The sequence below is a fragment of the Carcharhinus amblyrhynchos genome, chromosome 18 (genome assembly GCF_965287045.1).
Source record: "Carcharhinus amblyrhynchos chromosome 18, sCarAmb.v2.hapA, whole genome shotgun sequence".
NCBI lineage: Eukaryota > Metazoa > Chordata > Chondrichthyes > Carcharhiniformes > Carcharhinidae > Carcharhinus > Carcharhinus amblyrhynchos.
In genome coordinates this window covers 12,738,618-12,760,942 of record NC_137341.1, presented here as the reverse complement: position 1 = coordinate 12,760,942, position 22,325 = coordinate 12,738,618, and the positions used below count along the sequence as shown (strand labels likewise).

General features: G+C 46.2%; 1 protein-coding gene across 1 annotated transcript in view; it reads right to left on the bottom strand.

Annotated features, from left to right (window-relative positions):
* LOC145354852 (actin-related protein 2/3 complex subunit 1B-A-like) overlaps window positions 1-22,325 on the bottom strand; it is a 45,881-nt gene that overhangs the window by 12,179 nt on the left and 11,377 nt on the right. Inside the window, exon 3 of the mRNA XM_080206392.1 lies at window positions 3,938-4,042. Coding sequence (XP_080062518.1) covers window positions 3,938-4,042 — 105 coding nt within the window. The remainder of the gene's footprint in view (window positions 1-3,937; window positions 4,043-22,325) is intronic.

Below are 22,325 nucleotides of genomic sequence, written 5' to 3'. Positions count from 1 at the left end.
ATGGTTCTATCATGATGTGGAGATGCCGGCGTTGGACTGGGGTGGGCACAGTAAGAAGTCTCACAGCACCAGGTTAAAGTCCTACAGGTTTATCTGGAATCGTGAGCTTTCAGAGCACTGCTCCTTCATCAGGTGAGTCTCTGAGTCTCATCACCTGATGAAGAATCGGCGCTCTGAAAGCTCGTGATTGCAGATAAACCCGTTGGACTTTAACCCGGTGTTGCCAATTTCTATTATGGCTGCACCAAGAAAACCCATCAACAGTAACGAGGACTGACTGAGAGCAGGGATAGGGCTGAGACTAATCAATCCAAGAAAGAATTGAGCAGAAACTTCTTCACCCAGAGAGTAATCAGAATGTGGAATTGATGAGCACATTGAGGAGCTAGAGGGAGCAGCACAGACACAGTTAAGGAGAATAAGTGTGTGAGAGGGGAAAGGTCAGACAGACATGTTGATCAGGTTCAATGTTAAGGGGTGGGAGGATGCTGCTGTGGACCAAGTACAGACATTAGGACCATAAGGCCAGGTTCTGTATTATAAGCTCAGTATTAACTCCGAGCACCCAAACAGGTTGTGTACAATGAAGAACTGAACTGTTCTGACACTACTTTTTGATTTGATTTATTATTGTCACATGTATGGGGATACAGTGAAAAGTATTGTTTCTCACGCGCTTTACAGACAAAGCATACTGTTCATAGAGTACGTGGGGAGAAGGTAAGCAGAGGGTGCAGATTGTAGAGTTACAGTCATAGCTAGGGTGTAGAGAAAGATCAACTTAATATAAGGTAGGTCCATTCAAAAGTCTGATGGCAGCAGGGAAGAAGCTGTTTTTGAAATGGTCAGTATGTGATCTCAGACTTTGTATTTTGTCCTCGACAGAAGAAGGTGGGAGGGAGAATGTCTGGGGTGCGGGGGGGGGTCCCTTATTTTCTGAGGCAGCGGGAGATGTAGACGGAGTCACTGGTTAGGAGGCTGCTTATTGTGATGGACTGGGCTTCATTCACAAGCTTTGTGGATTCTTGCGGTCTTGGTCAGAGTCGGAGCCAGACCAAGCTTCATATCAAGCTATTAGGCATTTCTGCTTTACAATTAAAGAACACAGAAAACTACAGTACAGGAACAGGCCCTTCAGCCCTCTAAGCCTGCACCGACCATGCTGCCCAACTTAACTAAAACCCCTACCCTTCCGGGGACCATATCCCTCTATTCCCATCCTATTCATGAGTTTGTTAAGACGTCCCTTAAAAGTCACTACCGTATCTGCTTTCACTACCTCTCCCGACAACAAGTTCCAGGCACCCACTACTCTGTAAAAAAAATCTGCCTCATATTTCCTTTAAACCTTGCCCCTTAAATCTGAGCCCCCTACTAATTAACTCTTCCAACCTGGGAAAAAGCTTCTGGATATCCACTCTGTCCACACCCCTCATTATCTTGTAGACTTCTAACAGGTCACCCCTCAACCTCCATTGTTCCAGTGAGAACAAACCAAGTTTCGCCAACCTCTCATAGCTAATGCTCTCCATACCAGGTAACATCCTGGTAAATCTTTTCTGTACCCTCTCCAAAGTCTCCACATCCTTCTGGTAATGTGGCAACCAGAATTGAACACAATATTCCAAGTGCAACCTAACTAAGGTTCTATAAAGCTGCAACGTGACTTGCCAATTTTTCAACTCAATGCCCTGGCTGAAGGCAAGCATGCCGTATGCCTTCTTGACTACCTTCTCCACCTGCATTGCCACTTTCAGTGACTTGTGTGCGTGTACACTCAGACCCCTCTGCCTATCAATACTCTGATTGGGGTGCTGCCATCAACTCTATATTTCCTATCTATATAAGGCCTTCCAAAATACATTACCTCACATTTGTCCACATTAAACTCCATCTGCCATCTCTCTGCACAAGTCTTCAACTGATTTATATCCTGCTGTATCCTCTGATGATTCTCATTGCTATCCGCAAATCCACCAACCTTTGTGTCGTCTACAAACTTGCTAATCAAATCTGTTACATTTTCCTCCAAATATATATGCAAAAGTCCCAGCAGTGATCCCTGTCACCAGCCTCCATTCAGAAACGCACCCTTCCACTGCTACTCTCTGTCTGCTATGACGAAGCCACTCTTGTATCGGCTTTGCCAGCTCACCTCTGATCACATGCGACTTCACGTTCTGCACCAGTCTGCCATGAGGGATCTTGTCAAAGGCCTTACTGTCCTACTCGCAATCATCTTCATCCCTTCCTCAAAAAACTCAATCAAGTTTGTGAGACACGACCTCCCTCTCACAAAACCATGTTGCCTCTCACTAAAACATCCACTTATTTCCAAGTGGGAATAAAATCCTGTCTCGAAGAATCCTCTCCAATAATATCCCTACCACCGATGTAAGGCTCACCGTCTGTAATTACCCGGATTATTCTTGCTATCCTTCTTAAACAAAGGAAGGACATTGGCGGTTCTCCAACCCTCTGCAACCTCTCCTGCAGCCAGTGAGGGCACAAAGATTTCTCTCGAGGCCCCTGCAATTTACTCCCTTGCCTCTCTCAATATTCTAGAGTATATCCCATCAGGCCCTGGGGACTTGTCTACCTTAATGACTTAATTACTAAATTGATTAATTATAATATAGCAACAATTGGAAAATCCCAGTCTTCAACATGATACTGGGGTATATTTTGCATTGTAATAATTTTATTTGGTAACTCTATCTGTAGTACAGAATGCGGAATACAGAATAATCCCTGTATCGTGTGGGGTTTGTGTACATGTGTTACCTACAGAGGAATACACTTGAGCAAAGTGTCTGGAGTAACCCATACAGAACTAGACAGTGGATATATTACACTCACACATACTTATATGTCATGCTAGAGAACATACCATTGTATGTGTTATACTACACCGTGCATATGTTATACCAGCATTTACTTTGTATGCTAAACTTGACCATCTCTGCCATATATGTTCCACATTAGAGTAGACGATATAGATTGTACTGCAGTACACTGTATAGTGGAGCAAACTTGTTAGTTGTGCATGCATCCTGGCAACAATCATTCAAAAGCTCTATGATAAATTATCAACACTAGAATTTGGAATAGGTAGAACAGAATTCTCTGCGGACACAGAGATTTAAGATCACTGGAAGAGTGATTAGCACTGCTGCCTCACAGTGCCAGGGACCCGGGTTTGATTCCAGATTTGGGTCACTGTCTGTGTACAGTTTGCATGTTCACCCCGTGTCTGCACGGTGCTCCAGTTTCCTTCCACAGTCCAAAGATATGCAGGTTTGGTTAATTTGCAATGCTAAATTGCCCCTTGGTTACAAGGCAGGGTGGGGGGGTGGGGGGGTGAAGGAGGATTAGCAGGGTAAATAAACAAGGTTACTGGGGATAGGGCCTGAGTGGGATTGTGGTTGGTGCAGGCTCTATGGGCCAAATTACCTCCTCCGCACTGTAGGGATTCTATAAATTTTGGGATTTGCCAATTTTCCATTATTACCACAATGGTTACACTTCAAAAGAAAATCATTGATTGAGCTTTGGGATATCCCAAGATTATGTAAGGCTACATACAAATGTAGTGTTCTTTCATCCTTATTTACTGCATTTTAATAAAGAATTTTGAATCATTGCATGCTTCCAGAACTCCAGCTACCGTGGAAATGACGATTGCTGAAGAGAGAGACATGCTGTTGAAGCTTTTCATTTCGCACTCATCAGGACAAATGCAAGATTGCCAAATTTCAAACTACCACAACAATTTGCACTGCAGGAGAGAAGGGTGTTGAATGGTTGGCAATGGAGAAAGCATAGGGAACTAATAGCTCCCCAAGCTCCTGGGTAATTAACAAAAATGTTAAAAATTGAACACGGGGAACATTTATGACCACTGGGGTGTTGCAGAGAGTCATGTACAGTGCCTCACCTGTCACATGTCCACTATGTTCCTTCAGCTCGTGAATCCTGCTCCACTTGGATCCTTCTTTCTTGTAAATGTGGACCTCGTGGTTGTTGGGACAAATAGCAATTTCTGAGGAAGGAATTGGGAAATGTAAACCATGTGACCAGACTAAACCAACAAAGTCAGGAACCCTTGACATGAAGAGTTCAAATCTATTCAAAGCATCGAAACCAGGAAGTTAAGAGTGAGAAGAGAACTGTTTTTACACACGTTAACAAATCCTCAACAAAAGCCATAGAAAGAGTTAGAGCAGAGCAGCACAGTGGCACAACGGTTAGCACTGCTGCCTCACAGCACCAGGGACCCAGGTTCAATCCCAGCCTCAGGTCACTCTGTGTGGAGTTTGCACGTTCTCTCCCATGTCTGGGTCAGTTTCCATTGGGTGTTCTGGTTTCTTCCCACAATCCAAATTCCCTTCTAATGACAAATGGCCCTTTTCCCTGTCATTAGTGAGCAGCTAAACCAACTAGATGTCTCAAAGATCTGTGTTTATTCAACATCATTAACTCATCAGGAAATTCGCACAGAGCTAAGATCTCGCACCCACCCTCAAAGCATCATTCCCGAGCATAAAAGCTGTCCTTTGATACTTTAATGCCAATTTAGGGTTGAACTTTATACTGGCACAATGGAGACTTTAAACACACAATCTGCTGTGCAGTCCTTTCACCGCTTAACTGGTAGCGTACAATTTTACGTGAAAGATGTATTCAGTGTCCATTGCCAAGGCTACTGAAGGAGCCAGAGGAGCAGCAGATGTTAAATAATGCAAGCGAGGCCCTGCGGTCGATAGTGTGTGGATTCGGTGGAATGGTCATGCTAGTGTCAGAGGGACTAGCTAGGGTAAATACATGGGGTTATGGTCAGTGCAGACTCGATGGGGCAAATGGCCTCCTTCTGCACTGTACGGATTCTACGATTTGCCATCAGTCAGGTGCAGGTAAGAATGTGCTATCCCACTCCCTTCAGACTAACTCCCACTGCACCCTGTGAAGAATGTAGAAAGTTGCAAGGCAGTTACAGTAAACAGCCTGCCCTCTCTCAAATTCCAGATATATTCAAAAGAAAGTCAAAAGGATAATTGAATCTACTCCTGGAGAAGCATTTGAGAGACACGGCAAGGAGACAGTTGACTGCATAAATCCATCAAAATGGTGCTGAGGGAGAATTTAGCAAGGCCAATGCACCTAACCAGCACGTCTTTCAGACTGAGAGGGGAAACCGGAGCACCGGGAGGAAACCCATGCAGACACGGGGAGAATGTGCAAACTCCACACAGACACCGACCCAAGCCGGGAATTGAACCCGGGTCTCTGGTGCAGCAGTGCTAACCACTGTGCCAGCCGAAGGTGTCCCTAATAAACTGCACACACACACACAAATATAAACTGTGCATCTCTTTGAAAATCCTGGCCTTTGGGGGTCAGACTGCGAGATTTTTTTTGGGGAGAGGGGGTGAGGGGAGCAGGTGAGATTTGGGACTCCAGCAGGGTAGGAAAGGGTTAACTGTAAAATTGCCTTCTAAATGACAAATGGCCCCTTTCTCTGTCATTAATGAGCAGCTAAACCAATAAGACATCTTAAAGGTCTGTGCTTATGCAGCATCATTAACTCATCAGGAAATCTGGCTTTTCCCCACTTTTGGCTAAAGGAGGAATTCCGTGCCACAACTCTGAACTAAGGAATGTGGCTTTTCTGTGCATAACTTCCTGTTGTTCAATGCCTTGTGCACAGCACATAGATCTCAGATCTCGCACCCACCCTCACAGCATCATTCCCAAGCATAAAAGCTGTCCTTTGATATTTCAATGCCAGTTTAGGGTTGAGCTTTATACTGGCACAATGGAGATTTCAAAGACACAATCTGCTGTACAGTCCTTTCACCGCTCAACTGGTAGACTACAATTTTACGTGAAAGATGGATTCAGTGTCCATTGCCAAGGCTACTGAAGGAGCCTGGGGAGCAGCAGATGTTAAATAATGCAAGCGAGGCCCCGCGGTCGATAGTGTGTGATGCATTTTGCACGCTTCATAAATCATTCTTAACCTGCAAATTATTTTAAGAGGAGGGTAACATAAGAAAAATACTGCATGTGCTGGAATCTGAATCAACCCCGGAAAAAGCCAGCAGGTCAGGCAGCATCTGCCAGCAGAGAAACAGAGACAGTCCTTCAAGTCCTTCGCCTTTTTGTCAGAACATTGGGATTTTAGAATGCTGTGCTTTCACTTTATCCCATCGATCTTATAAGGGACAGCGGAAAAACACCTAATTCTCAGGATTTCCAAATATTTGTAGAAATACATTAACAAGCTAGAAAGGCCAGTCATTTCTGCTGTACTCGAGTTATTTTGTTTCAACAGCAAATGGTCTGAAAATAAAACGGACCCGTGACAGAGCAGTGCGACACTGGCCTCAGTGCCCTTGGGTTAGGGAAAGGGGTAACAAACGACAAAAAGAACAGTACAGCACAGGATCAGGCCCTTCAGCCCGCTAAGAACATAAGAAATAGGAGCAGGAGTAGGCCATCTAGCCCTTCGAGCCTGCCCCGCCATTCAATAAGATCATGGCTGATCTGTCATGGCTCAGTTCCACATTCCCGCCCTCTCCCCATAACCCTTAATCCCCTCGCTTATCAAAAACCCATCAACCCGCGTCTTAAAAATATTTAGCGAGGCAGCCTCCACCACTTCAACGGGCAGAGAATTCCAGAGATTCACCACCCTTTGAGTGAAGAAGTTCCTCCTCAACTCCGTTCTAAACCACCCCCCTTTTATCTTGAGGCTGTGCCCCCTAGTCCTACTGTCTTTTTTGAGCGGGAAGAGTCTCTCCACCTCTATCCTATCCATCCCATTCATCATCTTATACGTCTCAATGAGATCTCCCCTCATTCTTCTAAACTCTAACGAGTACAAGCCCAGTTTATTCAGCCTCTCCTCGTAGCTCAACCCCCTCAACTCCGGTATCAGCCTAGTAAACCTCCTCTGCACTCCCTCCAAGGCCAAAATATCTTTGCGCAGGTGCGGCGCCCAAAAATGCACACAGTATTCCAGTTGCGGCCTCACCAATGCCCTATACAGCTGCAGCAAGACCTCCCTACTTTTATATTCAATCCCCCTCGCTATGAAGGCCAGCATCCCATTCGCCTTCCTGACCACCTGCTGCACCTGCAGGCTGGGTTTTTGCGACTCATGCACAAGGACCCCGAGGTCCCTCTGCACCGTCGCCTGCTGCAGTTTTTCACCACGTAATAGTCCTTCCTACCATTCTTCCTACCAAAGTGGACCACCTCACACTTGCCAACATTAAATTCCATTTGCCATTTCCTGGCCCATTCGCCCAACCTATCTAGATCCTTCTGCAGACTCAGGAGGACAGCGAATGTTGTCCCATTGTTTAAGAAGGGGAACAGAGACTTCCCCGGGAATTATAGACCGGTGAGTCTTACTTCTGTTGTGGGCAAGGTTTTAGAAAGAATTATTAGGGATAGGATTTATAGTTATCTGGAGAGTAATGAATTGATTGGAGATAGTCAGCATGGTTTTGTAGCGGGTAGGTCGTGCCTTACTAACCTTATTGAGTTTTTTGAGAAAGTGACCAAAGAGGTGGATGGGGGTAAGGCAGTAGACGTGGTATATATGGATTTTAGTAAGGCGTTCGATAAGGTTCACCATGGTAGGCTTCTGCAGAAAATGCAGATGTATGGGATTGAGGGTGATCTAGGAAATTGGATCAGGAATTGGCTAGCAGATAGGAGACAGAGGGTGGTGGTTGATGGTAAATATTCGTCATGGAGTTCGGTTACGAGTGGTGTGCCTCAGGGACCTGTTTTGGGGCCACTGCTGTTTGTAATTTTTATTAATGATCTGGATGAGGGTATAGTTGGGTGGATTAGTAAGTTTGCTGATGACACCAAAGTCGGTGGTGTGGTAGATTGTGAGGAAGGGTGTCATAGTTTGCAGGGTGACTTAGATAGGTTGCAGAGCTGGGCCGCGAGGTGGCGGATGGAGTTTAATGTGGAGAAGTGTGAGGTAATTCATTTCGGTAGGAATAACAGATGTGTCGAGTATAGGGCTAACGGGAGGACTTTGAATAGTGTGGATGAGCAGAGGGATCTAGGTGTATGTGTACATAGATCCCTGAAGGTTGGGGATCAAGTAGATAAGGTTGTTAAGAAGGCATACGGTGTCTTGGCGTTTATTGGTAGGGGGATTAAATTCAGGAGCCGCAGCGTCATGTTGCAACTGTACACAACACTGGTGCGGCCGCACTTGGAGTATTGTGTGCAGTTCTGGTCCCCACATTATAGGAAGGATGTGGAGGCTTTGGAGAGGGTGCAGAGGAGGTTTACCAGGATGTTGCCTGGTATGGAGGGGAGATCCTATGAGGAGAGACTGAGGGATTTGGGGTTGTTTTCGCTGGAAAGAAGGCGGCTAAGAGGGGATCTTATTGAAACATATAAGATGATTAGAGGTTTAGATAGGGTGGACAGTGATAGCCTTTTTCCTAGGATGGAGAAAGCTAGCACGAGGGGGCATGGCTTTAAATTAAGGGGGGGTAGTTATAGGACGGATGTCAGAGGTAGGTTCTTTACCCAGAGGGTGGTGAGGGATTGGAATGCCCTGCCTGTTGCGGTTGTAAATGCGCCTAGTTTGGGGGCGTTTAAGAGATCCGTGGATAGGTTTATGGACGAAAAGGGATTGGTTTAGATTTGTGGGTCAGTGTTTTTTTTTTTAAAAAACTGGTCGGCGCAACATCGTGGGCCGAAGGGCCTGTTCTGCGCTGTAATGTTCTATGTTCTCCACACCCTCCGCACAATTATTAAACAATTATTAAACGCTGATTACGTTGTCCTATCTAGGCCAGCCGCCTGTATCCCTCTATTCCCTGCTGTTCATGTCTCTATCCCGATAGTCTTAAACGTGGCGAATGTATCTGCCTCAGCCACCTCACTTGGCAGTGCACTCCAGGCCCCCACCACCCTCTGTGTAAAAAAACTTCCCCAGCACATCTCTACTGAGCCTTCCCCACGCCCCCCCCCTCCCCTTTGTGCCCCCTTGTAATTGTCATTTCTGCCCTGGGAGAAAGCTTCTAATCCTATCTCTATCCCTCACAATTTTATTAACTTCTATCAGGTCGCCCCCTCAGCCTCCACCTTTCCAGGGAGAACAATCCCAGTTTAGAGCTAATACCCTCCGTATCAGGCAACATCCTGGTAAACCTTTTCTGCACTCTCTCCAAAGCCTCCACATCCTTCTAGTAGTGTGGCGACCAGGATTGGACACAGTATTCCAAACGTGGCCTAATCAATGTTTTATATAACTCTAACATAAAAAAAATAAGGGCAAGAAAAGGATAATCAGTGACAGTTTCAGTCACTATCCAGTGATACACGCTGGAAGAGAAGTGAAGTGTTTGTTGGAGATGGATTTTCCGGCCATTTTGCCTTCTTTCTCCAGAGATCCTCTATGTGTTGCCCCTTCTAGAAGTTACTTGGCTATGGGAAGGTGCGAGCTCGGGGGTTGGAGCCGGGGGGTGGGGGTGATGGTGCAAGCGTTTAGACCTGTCTGTCCCTTTGTCAGGTAACATCATGCGAGGACAGATGTGGTTGGACAGCTTACGAACACCCATCGCCAAGGTTCACATGATGATTTGCTTTATAGACAAGGTATTTGAGGATCCCTGTACGGTTATGAAGATTCAATATCGATGGGTAGAGGAGGAGAAAGGAAGAAAGTTGGTGACTCTAATAGCCATGAAACAATGGAATTCCACAAGAATTGTTCAGATTCCCTATTCTGGGTGGCATCGGGGTTAGCACTGCTGCCTCAGCACTAGGGACCTGGGTTCAATTCTCAGCTTGGATCACTGTGCAGAGTTCACACATCCTCCCCGTGTCTGCTTGGGTTTCCTTTGGGTTTTCCAATTTCCTTCCACACTCCAAAGATATGTGGGTTAGGTTGCTTGGTCTTGCTAAATTGCTCCTGAATGGCAGGCAGACTAGCTAGGGTAAATGGATGGGTATGTGGGGGTAGATGGGCCTGGGTGGGACTGTGGCTGCTGCAGACTCAATAGGTCAAATGGCTTCCTTCTGCACTTTAGGATTCTAAGATTATTTACTAAATTCCTTACTTATTAGGCAGCACCAGTATAAAATCAATATCGTAAAATTCCTTCCAACTTTGTAAACTAAGGTGCTGACAAAGTGTCAGAAATAGGAGATTTGTAGAGTGTTATGTTTTAGGTCTCTCTGTCTCTAATTGAAGATAAAATGGAGGGATGTGGCCCACTCGGAATTCTACACGACAAACCTTCCAGTCAGTTAGTGGGAATTCAAATATACTTTTAAACTTCTCAATCGCTATGGAAACTGTAACAACTGCCTACAGATTCATTAGGACATAATGCAAATTGCATTTTATACATTTATTACAGCCTGGGTTTAACACATGAAGTTCAAATTAAAACATTTCATATTCTTCAAATAAATCGCAATACTTTGAAAAAACATGTAATTTTGAGTAAGTACAACTTGGATTATTGCCAACTGTTGTTTGTCAGTGACCTACCTGTGATAGTCATAAACATCAGGAGAATGTCTAATCCTGAGATCTTAACCCAGATTTTCCCTGTGACATCCACATGTTTTGTTTTTAACCCAAGTTCATTTCCCAGTTTTGTACGAAGCTATATGACAAGTGCTGACACCACACTGACTACTACCCTCCTTGAGTTTAAGGAGGGTTGCCATTTTTTAATTGCTTGACCTGCGACCCCACCATTACTTCCTGTCAGGATTTTGCACAGTGAACGGCCATTTTGGCTATTGGTACTTGAATGCAGGAGAAGCTAAAGAATGCGTCCCTATTAGGAGAGATGGGGAAGAAAAATTGACAGGGAGATTCACAAAACCTACAATAATGCAGTTTGTAAATGTAAGAAAATGGGTAGTGATGGTATTAACCAGTTTTAACTATCGGTAGTGAGATTTTAAATACTGGTATCTTATTTAACACTGGACCATAAGAAACAAGAGATATTCATGACTGTGTCCGTCATACCCTTATTCACTCTATTTGCATAAGCTCCACCTATTCCCTTTGCCCCGAGGTATTGACTCCAGAATGTTCTCCAATCTCTGAAAGACTTTGCCTCGTCTTACCCAGGTGATCAATTCCTGCCTCTGGCCTTTCCATGCACTCCCTGCTCCTCATCCTACCAGGTTTCCCCTCTTTCTGCCCTCACTTGTCACCATTCAGCCTTTGCACTCCTTCCCACTGGAGTTCTCGACTCAGTTCCTCCCCCCTCCCCCCCCCCAGTCTTTCCCCACACCCCTCCCCACCCCCACACCCCTACCCCCCCCCAAATTCTCCATTAAGCCCTTTACTCCTGCCTATACCTTTCAGTTCTCTATCCTCCTGCCCACATCTACTGTACTTCTTTCCTTCTTACTGCACAAATTTGTTTTCCTCCCATTGCAAAGTGCCCAATAAATGCAATTTGTTGTTTCCTGTCTGGTTTCAATCACTCTACCTGTACACTTGGTGGAATGCACAAGGTCGACCTCTGCAGCCTTAACAACACTGGACTTTGTGCAAACTTGCTGAGACAAGAACAGTCAACATGTGTTCATGCACGCTAGTCAAGTCTAGATCCCGAGAGTCTCATCTTGGCAATGGGCCAGGATGGAAGAATTTGAGACCAAAAACAAACAGTCATATTGAACCAAATCGTGGCCTGAACTGACATTTCCATTCTATAAATGGAGCGCCACCTGGAACTCCAATTACAAAGACTGGAAGCAGCGAGAGTTAGATTGGGTTATGAGGAGAAATTATCAGCTTTGAAAGGAGACGTTTTGCTGAGATAGGTTCATTCGTAAAACAGGAAGTCTCCACTGGTCATGGTTTCAACCCCATCTAACAGTAACTGGACTGTGGCCAATTAAAAAATGAACCATTTACTTAACCACTCAGAAGCCAATGCTTTTGCCCCATTTTCGGTGTTAACCTGCAGAAGAATGTGGTGTCCACTTCAAACATAAATCTGCGCAATTCCTGATCTATACCAATACGACTCCAATTGTATTTGAACTGAGACCTCTCAGCAGCACAATGGCACAGTGGTCAGCACTGCTTCCTCACAGCACCAGGGACCTGGGTTCACTCCCAGCCTCAGGTCACCGTCTGTGTGGAGTCTGCACATTCTCCCCATGTCTGCGTGGGTTTCCTCCGGGTTCTCTGGTTTCCTCCCACAGTCTGAAAATGTTCAGCTTTGGTAGACTGGCCATGCTAAACACACAAAGTTTCAGGGATAGGGAAGAAGGTTGGGCTTGGGCGAGGTGTTCGTCAGTTCTTTTGGTGCCTGGAGCTGTGAGGCAGCAGTGCTAACCACTGTGCCAGATCCCCAGGGGAGGAAGAACGAGGCAGAACGAATGGCTTCCTCTACTGCAATTCTGATTCTGAGCATCATTACTAGCTTAAATTGAGGAAAAAAAGGCAACACGAGGGCCAGGCCATCCAGAAGATATGTTAGAAAACACTGCTACCTGCAGAGAATAGTTAAAATTTGGAACACTTCCTCAAACAGCAATGGATGCTGGTTCCATTGCTAAGTTTAAGTCTAAGATGGACTGAGCAGAGGTACAAGAGAAATGGGCCTAGGGCAGGAACATGGAGTTAGGCCACAGATGAGCCATGATCTTATTGAATGGTGAAGCAGGCTCGAGGGACTGAATGGCCTACTCCTCTTCCAATGTTTCTATGTAACACGGGATAACAAAGTGATCAAATACAAGACATTGGCAAGGCCAGATCTGGAGTACTGCACATAATTCTGGTCGCCCTGCTATAGGAAGGATGTTACTAAATAGGATGGGGTGCAAAAAACATTTGCAAGGATGTCACTGGGACTGGAAGATTTGAGTTAGAAGGATAGGCCGGGACCTTTTCCTCTGGTGTGTAGGAGGATGAGGGGTGACCTTATAGATGTTTATGAAAATCATGAGGGGTATAGATAAGGTGAATAACCAAAGTCTTTTCCCCAGGGTAGGGCAGTCCAAAACTAGAGGGTGAGAGCTCAAGGTGAGAGAGGGGAAAGATTTGAGAGGCCTGAGGGGTAACTTTTTCACACAGAGTGGTGCGTATATGGAATCAGCTGCCAGAGGAGGTGATAGAGAATGGTACCATTACAACATTTAGAAGACATTTGGACAGGTACGCGGATGGGAAAGTTTAGAGCGATATGGGCCAGACACAGGCAAATGAGACTAGTTCAGTTTAGGAAACCTAGTCAGCATGGATGGGTTGGGATCATAGAATCCCGACAGTGCAGATAGAGGCCATTCAGTCCATCGAGTCTGTACCAACAACAATCCCCTCCAGGCCCTATTCCCATAACCGCATATATTTACCCTGCTAATCCCCCTGACACTAAGGTCAACTTATCCTGGCCAATCCACCTAACCCACACACCTTTGGAGTGTGGGAGGAAACCGGAGCACCTGGAGGAAACCCACGCAGACACGGGGAGAATGTGCAAACTCCACAGACGGTGACCCAATCTGAGAATTGAACCCAGGTCCTCAGTGCTGAGAGGCAGCAGTGCTAACCACTGTGCTGGCCCACATGATGAAGGGCCTGTTTCCGTGCTGTGTATCTCTATGCTCTAAATCAAAGCCACATTTTTGGGGGTGGGTGGGGGGAGAGTTGGACTTGTCCGATTGCTGTTATTGACAGATAGCTTTGGCCTGGTGCCCTGAGTGTTTCCGGTTGCCAAGGACCTGGATGTATTTTGTTCCCGGCAGGCCTTCAGTACAAGACAGAGATGCAGATGCTGTTATTAACCTGCTAATAGCTATTCAGTGTGTCACACCAAGTCAGTCACTAAATAACAAAGAAAGACCACACAAACTATAAATTGCAAACCATGAGCTGGCTGTAGGAAAGAGAAGTTAATCTTATTTCCAAATAAGGGCAGTTAGCTTCAGCACTGAAACAGGAAGTCAGTTGTGAGCAAAGATGAAAGAAATGAGTGAGATTGTTTCGAGAAGCTCGAATTACAAAGAAGCTGAAGGTGGGTGTGGCAGCTTACTGCCTGTCAGAACACAATCTGCCCACGGTTATAGACCAGGGCCCAGTGAACCTCAGGAATCAACATTACTTCCTCTTTCTTTAGCTTTGCAAAAATGTTGGACGGGAGTCGAAACGTTAACACTTATTCTCTCTCTCCAACGTTTGCTGTTTGTTATTTTCAGGTGATTCACCACCTCTGCTGGCAACTCAATTATAGATTCATTCATAAACTGCCAAGCTCTTTTGTCGATGCTAATGCTGAGGAAATGTTTTATTTTACTCAAAAATGTGCTGAATCTTTAGAATAATCTGCGAGGCAGAACAGCAAAGACTAGAGTCACAGGCTGGGATTCTCCTGACACCCTGTCTCCTGGCAATACAAAATGGCCGTCAGTATCTGTCAGCACATATACCAAGGACTAATGCTGTCCTTTGAGGGAGAGATGATGCCAGTTAGATCTTATTCAGATCCTGCAGGTGGGGAGTAAAAAATGACAGGATAGATTGAAGGTACATCCAGATCTCTGTTGTATATTTTTTGGATTAGAGTCCATCACATCGAGGTGGAGAGACTCTTCCCGCTCAGAAAGGACAGTAGGACTAGGGGGCACAGCCTCAAGATAAAGGGGGGGTGGTTTAGAACGGAGTTGAGGAGGAACTTCTTCACTCAAAGGGTGGTGAATCTCTGGCATTCTCTGCCCGTTGAAGTGGTGGAGGCTGCCTCGCTAAATATATTTAAGACACGGGTAGGTCGGTTTCTGATAGACAAGGGAATTAAGGGTTATGGGGAGAAAGCGGGAAAGTGGAACTGATCCATGACAGATCAGCCATGATCTTATTGAATGGCGGGGCAGGCTCGAAGGGCTAGATGGCCTACTCCTGCTCCTATTTCTTATGTTCTTATTTCTACCTCTCTTCAGCTTTGAAGAGGTGTAATATGGACTCAAAATGTTAACTCTATTTTCTCTCTCAATGGAGGCTGCCAGACCTTTTCTAGAATTTTCTCTACAGAGGTTGCCTGACCTCCAGAGCTTTTCTAGAATTTTCTCTATGGAGGGTGCCTGATCTCCAGAGCTTTCTAGAATTTTCTACTTCTGTTACCTTACTATGTCATCTATACATTGGACATCCCTACTTGCGAAATCTATGTGGAGTTGAACGAAAGGGTTTTTTGATAGAACGTAATACTTCACCCAAATATTTTGCTCTCACTCTGCCTTTTTTTCCCCTTATTAAAGCCATCACATTCCTTCTGTCCAGTGGCAGCTGATTAAACCGCCCGTCCTTATTCTTTCTTTATTAATGTTTTGGAAACCACGAGTTAAATTTTCACACAGCAATCACGCACAAAGTTTGAAGGGACCCCAGTGTATGGCCCAAAGACCAAAAATTAGTGAACTGAGTTTAACTGTCTGAGTAAAAGGAGGAAACAAAATCATTGCAACATCAGATTCTTTATCTTTATTCTGCTTCCTCCACAGAGAATATTTGAAATATTTGCAGCATTTGAGACGTTACCAAGGCAACTCGGGAGTGTTGATCTGAAGTTCAATAGTCACGGTAATGCAAAAACTGATTAAAACTGTAAATTAAACTTTAATTTGAGCCAATTTCTGGTGAGAAAAATCTCTTCCACACGGCGAGTGGTTTAGATCTGGAATGCACTGCCTGGCAGAGTAGAGGAGGCAGGTTCAGAGGATGTTAGATGAATATCTGAATAGAAACAAAGTGCAGGGATCTGGGGTAAAGACAGGACGAAAAGGGGCTGAGCCATAATGCTCGTTTGGAGAGCCTGTGCTGACACAACGGGCCGAATGGCCTCCTCCCGTGCCATAACAATTCTGTGATACAGAGCCTGGGGCTGAGCCTGAAAGCCCAGCACCGAGAGGAAGGGCACACAGCTCGCTGCCTTCCCACGTATCAGGAGGAGCTGCTCTTTGTCCAGCAGCCTGGGGAACATGGCCCTCAATTTGCAGTTTAATTATTTCAATTGGCTGCCTGACCCCCGTGGGTGGATAGGTGGGTAACCAAACTACTGTCACTCCCGCCTCAAGGAAAGGGTCTGGCAGCGGGAATGCATTGGGGAACTCTTGCAACATGGCCATCCCAACATTTCACTGGCTCCACCCTCACTTCCTGGCCCACTGACCCTTCTCAACCCCCTCGAGGGCCGCACACCTCAGCCTCCTCGAGGGCCACACTTCCTACGTTATAGTGACTACACTTCAAAAAAAAATTTCGTTTCGCTGCTGAGCCAATTGAGATATTCTGAAGTCATGGAAGGCGCTATACGAATGTAAGTTATTTCTGTCATTTACCAGAGGCATTTATACCAGGGACTGGGCGAATTCTCAGAGTCACACAGCACAAAGGGAGGCCCCTCAGCCCATCATGAGTATGCCAGCTTTTTGATTCAACATCCCCTTGCTTTTTGCCCCTTCTCTTGTAACAAGGAATTTTGCATATTTTAATTTAGTCAATGCTGTGTAGTTGGATTTCAGGAGAACATTTCACGGCCAACTGCGTCATCATTGGTCTCGCAGGTGCAAGGCGAAAGCTGTGATACACAATTGAAACTGGACGATCAGGATAAAACATTCAAGAGGCTGTAAAGGGGGAATGATCAAAGTATAACTGGATGTAGGGCTTAGACAGAAGCTGTATTTATATAGCACCTTGCACAACCATAGGATGTTCTCAACTGCCAATGAAGCACTTCTGAAAAGCAGTCACTGTTTCAATGTCAGAAACGGAGGGGTTAATTTCTGCACAGCAGGATCCCACCTATAAGTCCGTTTGAATAATGTCGCACAAAGGCGAAGTGTTGGCCAGGGCACGAGGAACAATTCCTCAGCCCCTCTTTATGGTGGCACAGTGGTTCGCACTGCTGCCTCACAGCGCCAGGGACCTGGGTTCGATTCCCGGCTTGGGTCACTGTCTGTGTGGAGTCTGCACATTCTCCCTGTGTCTGCTTGGGTTTCCTCCGGGTGCTCCGGTTTCCTCCCAGAGTCCAAAGATGTGCAGGTTGATTGGCCATACTAAATTGTCCCTTAGTGTCAGGGGAATTAGTGGAGTAAATAGGTGGGGTTACAGGGGCCTGGGTGAGATTGTCTTAGGAGCAAGCTCGATGGGCCAAATAGCCTCCTTTTGCACTGTAAGAATTCTATGCTTCTTCAAAACACCACCTTGGAAGGTCAGCTGGGTCCTTGGTTTAACATCTCATCCGAGAGATGGCACCTCAACAGCACAGCAGCTCCTCAGTGAAGGCTGGTTTAGCTCAGTTGATTGGACAGCTGGTCCGTGATGCAGACTGACACCAACAGCACGGGTTCAATTCCCGTACCGGCTGAGGTTATCCATGAAGGCGCCGGCTTTTCAACCTTGACCCCTCGCCTGAGGTGTGGCGATCCATCGGTTAAATCACAACCGGTCACAGTCAATGGTCATCCGAGACCATGGCGACTTTACCTAATCCCTCAGTACTACACTGGACTGCCAGTTTAGATCACGCACAAATCTCTGGAGTGGACGTGAACGGACAAATTCCAGACCCGACTGAAACGTACGACCAACGAAGCTAAGGTTGACACACAAAAGAATAAAAATTGGGTGACGGCCCTTTAAAAATTCAAATCTCTAAAAGGTTCTGTGCCACTTAACTCAGCTACACAAGCATGAGAACAAGTATGTTTTTTTTACAAAAACACTGACATTCCAGAACTGGCCCCTTTGACATAATATTCCTCCTCCTACTGAGGTTTTGACTGTGGAAAGTTTTTTTTTTGCAATCTTTACTTAAACAAAGCCTTCCTTTGAACAGTATTCATGCCTGCATTAATCACCGGACTGCCTTTTCATGGCAACACCTTCAGTGCCCTGCACACCTACTCATTTGTCCGGCTCCAGATGTTCAAAGGTTTGTATTTACAGGATGCGGGCATCGCTGGCTAGGCTGGCATTTACTGCCCATTCCACATGCCAAGAAATGTGAAATTATGGGTGCCGTTTTGACGACTTTTAATCAGATTGCTGGATTTCTGACCCCTTCTGGGAAGAAAGCAAATGGAAATCATCGCTTAGTTACTGAGATACGGTAATAATAAAGAGCGGGATTCTCCGAACGCGTTCGTTCCAAATTCCCACCCAAGCTCAGTGGACCTGTGAACAATCCGCCAAATTTTCTGTCTCGCCCTCCTGTGGCAGGCGAGATGGGAGAATTCCAGACAGGCAGGGAGAGATTTTCCAGCTGCGCTCGCCCTGAAACTGGAAAATCCTGCTCGGGTTTAACAGACCTTCCCACTGTCCACCCCCGGCCTGCTCCGATTCCCGGGGCGGTAAAATTCCGGCCATCGTTCGGTATCTTCACCAGGTTTTCCCACGGACTCCAGCAGTCAGAATTTCCTCAAAGCTACTGCAATAAATAGCTGAGATTTAGGGGGCAGGGAGGCGTGCTGTCCAGCCAGCATCACTGAAGAAGATTATCTGATCATTATCACTTTTGTAAAGGTCTGCTGCTTGCCACATTTCCTCTGCAGTCACGACACTTCATAAAAGTGTTAAGCCTTTTGAGACACTGTTGGAAGTCACGAAAGGCAATATACAAGCTCTTCCCTTACTAACTTAATCAGCATTTACCAGAGGAAACAGAGCTACTGGCTTTAGTTACCCCACCCCCCCCCGTTCTCCGACCATTCACCCCGGCGGGATCATTGAATCCAGCACCTCGGATGAATCGGAGGGAAGGCTGAAGGGATTTGCCATTGGTGTCACCCCCACGCCACCATGAAGCCTGCGGAAGGGCCCATCGACCACAATCCCACTCAGGCCCCATCTCTGTAACCCCACATACTTACCCTGCTAATCCTCCTGACACTAGGGGGCAATTTAGCACAGCCAATCAACCTAACCTGCACATCTGTGGGCCATGGGAGGAAATCGAAGCACTTGGAGGGAACCCATGCAGACACAGGGAGAATGTGCAGACTCCACACAGAGACTGACCCGAGGCTGGAATTGAACCCGGGTCCCCGGCGCTGTGAGACAGCCGTGCTAACCACTGTGCCACTGAAGTGCAGCCCCTTCCGCAGGCTTCATGGTGGCGTGGGGTGACACCAATGGCAAATCCCTTCAGCCTTCCCTCAGATTCAGCCGAGGTGCCGGGAAGTACCTTTTGGTTCAGTAGTTCCGGTCATTTTGAGTGGAGGACAACAACAACACCAACCTGAGTTTACAGAGCACCTTGCATCCAGTAAAACACTCACGGGTGCACAGTCAAAACGTGACATCGAGCAACAAAGAGGAGCTAACAGGACCATTAGCCTGGTCAAAGGGATGTCTTTGATGGAGGAAAGAGACAGGGTTTTAGGGAAGGAATTTCAGAGATGAGGGCCTAGACACAGCTCAGGCCAACAATGGAGGAGTGGCTAAAATTGGGGATGTGCAAGAGGCCAGAATTGAGGGTGAGCCAAGACCTGAGTGGGTTACAGCTCTCGGAAAGGGGCAGGGGGTCATTTGAAAAGGAGGAGGAGAATTTTAACATCGGAGGGCTGGTAACAGGAAGAGGGAAGAAGCTTGTTGCTGCCTCAATGCCACGCCAAGCCCCTTCCGTTCAGTACGCAGCACTAACAAGAGTGAAAAGAATTCCGTCAGCTCTGCAAACAGACCGTGCATCAAGCTAGCAGGGAACTGCTCGCTGCTTCCTCTCCTCTGTCCAGGCCAGCCACAAGTCTAGGCCCTGCTGCTCTGTGTCATCATGCTGCGGTTTCTAGCAGAAACAGTTCCCCAACATCCTCTGAACGGTTGCACCCGTGCCAGGAGGAAGGACGGCGCACACTTTGCAGCTCATGAAGTATTTTTCACCCCTGGGTGTGGCTGGAATGTAGGAAGCGTGGCAGCCAAAACTGGGCACAGTGAGGGTCTGGCAAACAGCAACTTATCTTTATATGCTGCCATTAATGTAATGAAACATCCCCTGGGCGCATTATAAAATAAACGCCGACACAGCCTCACTACAAGAGACAGTTGGTTATGGCCATTACCTCACCAACACCACAAAGAGATAAGGAAGATAGCCAGACAGTCATCAGAACACAAGAGCAACCAGCTTGGACACAGCTCCATTTGGATGTTTTGGAATGAGATAAGGAAAAGAAAAGCAACAGTTCCCCATTAATGAGCTAAAAACACCGGCTGCAACGTGCAAGAAACCGAAGGGTAATTAATCACATACAGCAGCATGGGAGGATGTGATTATTCATAAGATACTGGAGTTCGGAGAGACTTCAGTCATCTTTCTGAAGCCACTGTGAACATAAGAACATAAGAAATAGGAGGAGTAGGCCATCTAGCCCTTCAAGCCTGCCCCGCCATTCAATAAGATCATGGCTGATCTGAAGTGGATCAGTTCCATTTTCCCGCTTTCTCCCCATAACCCTTAATCCCCTTGTCTGTCAAAAACCTATCTACCCGTGTCTTAAATATATTCAGCGAGGCAGCCTCAACCACTTCAACGGGCAGAGAATTCCAGAGATTCACCACCCTTTGAGTGAAGAAGTTCCTCCTCAACTCCGTTCTAAACTGCCCCCCCTTATCTTGAGGCTGTGCCCTCTAGTCCTGCTGTCCTTTCTAAGCAGGAAGAATCTCTCTACCTCTACCCTATCCAACCCTTTCATTATCTTATACGTCTCTATAAGATCCCCCCTCATCCTTCTAAATTCCAGTGAGTACAGACCCAGTCTATTCAGTCTCTCTTCACAGTCCAACCCCCTCATTATCACTGTGAGCAGTGATAACATCTTCCTGACAAGTCCACACAAGTTACAATCTGTACTGGTATCTGCAAAGGGCTCTGTATTTATTGGATAAATAAATAACCTGATATGCTTGAACTTGTATCCTGGGTAAGGAATGTACCACAATATCTATACTTTATTCTGATAACGATAAAATTAAAGAATGATAATATCCTCTGTGCACCAAAAACCATATAATATCATTCACCAAGTGTCCTGCTCATGGAGATGCCGACCTTAGATTGGGGTAAGAAGTCTCACAACACTAAGTTAAAGTCCTGATGGACTTTAGCCTGATGTGGTGAGGCCCCTATCAAGCCCATCTTCCCTGACCTACAATGGCTTTGGTCCTCCAACTTAAAACTCTCATTCTGACATATAAACCTCTCAGCTCCCCATCTCTGTAACCTCTTCCCATCCTCACCATTCAAACCTCAGTTCTTCTCACACTACCTTCTTAAACCCTTTTCACCAGGCCATCTGTGGTCAACCATTTCCATCTCCACTCTGCCAGCCTCTCTCCAAATCCCTTTAGCTTCCCATTCTCTCTCCATTAATGACATCCAGGGCATATAGAAACATAGAATATAGGAGCAGGAGGAGGCCACTTTGCCCTTTGAACCTGCTCCGCCATTCATTATGATCATGGCTGGTCGTCCAGCTCAGTAGCCTAACTCTGCTTTCTCCCCGTAACCCTCGATCCCATTCGCCCCAAGCACTATCTCCAGCCGCCTCTTTAACATGTTCAATGTTTTGGCCCATCCCTTTGACCTGATGTTTGGTCACCCCATTATCTAAATATCATTTTCTTTGACTTTGTAGCCACATTTTTATTCTGCCTTTGAGGGCTTTGGAATGCATTCTCCATTAAAGGCACTCAAATCCATACTTGCAGCAACAAACCTGGCAGTGCAGAGAGGCAATTGCTGACAAACTCTGATTTTCTCAGCATTAATTTACTTTTTGGAAATAATATCTGAAATTCTGATGAGTTGCTGGTCAGCATTGCGCTATCATCAAGTGTTCTCCTCAGCACCAACTCTGTCGCATTGCTTCAACAGAGGTACACAGCCAAGGCCAGGGATGCCTTCACATGAAATGACACAGCACTGAAGGGGCAGGGTCCCTGACCCCTGTGTCATTTGTCTTGATGGCCTTTTGGCCAAGACCAAATGAGGTGCAATGTCTTGTCTTCTTTGTCTCTTTTGTGGGGACCATGAATTGGATTCCATAGACTCCAAATCCAAAGAATCACTACGTTACAGACGGAGGCCATTTGGCCCATCGAGCCCGCACTGACAGCAATCCCACCAAGGCCCTCACCCTGTACCCCCACATTGGACCCCCGACACTAAGAGGCAATTTAGCGCGGCCAATCAAACTAACCCGCACATCTTTGGAGTGGGGAAGGAAACTGGAGCACGCACAGGGAATCCACCCAGACACGGGGAGAATGTGCAAACTCCACAGACAGTGACCCAAGTCAGGAA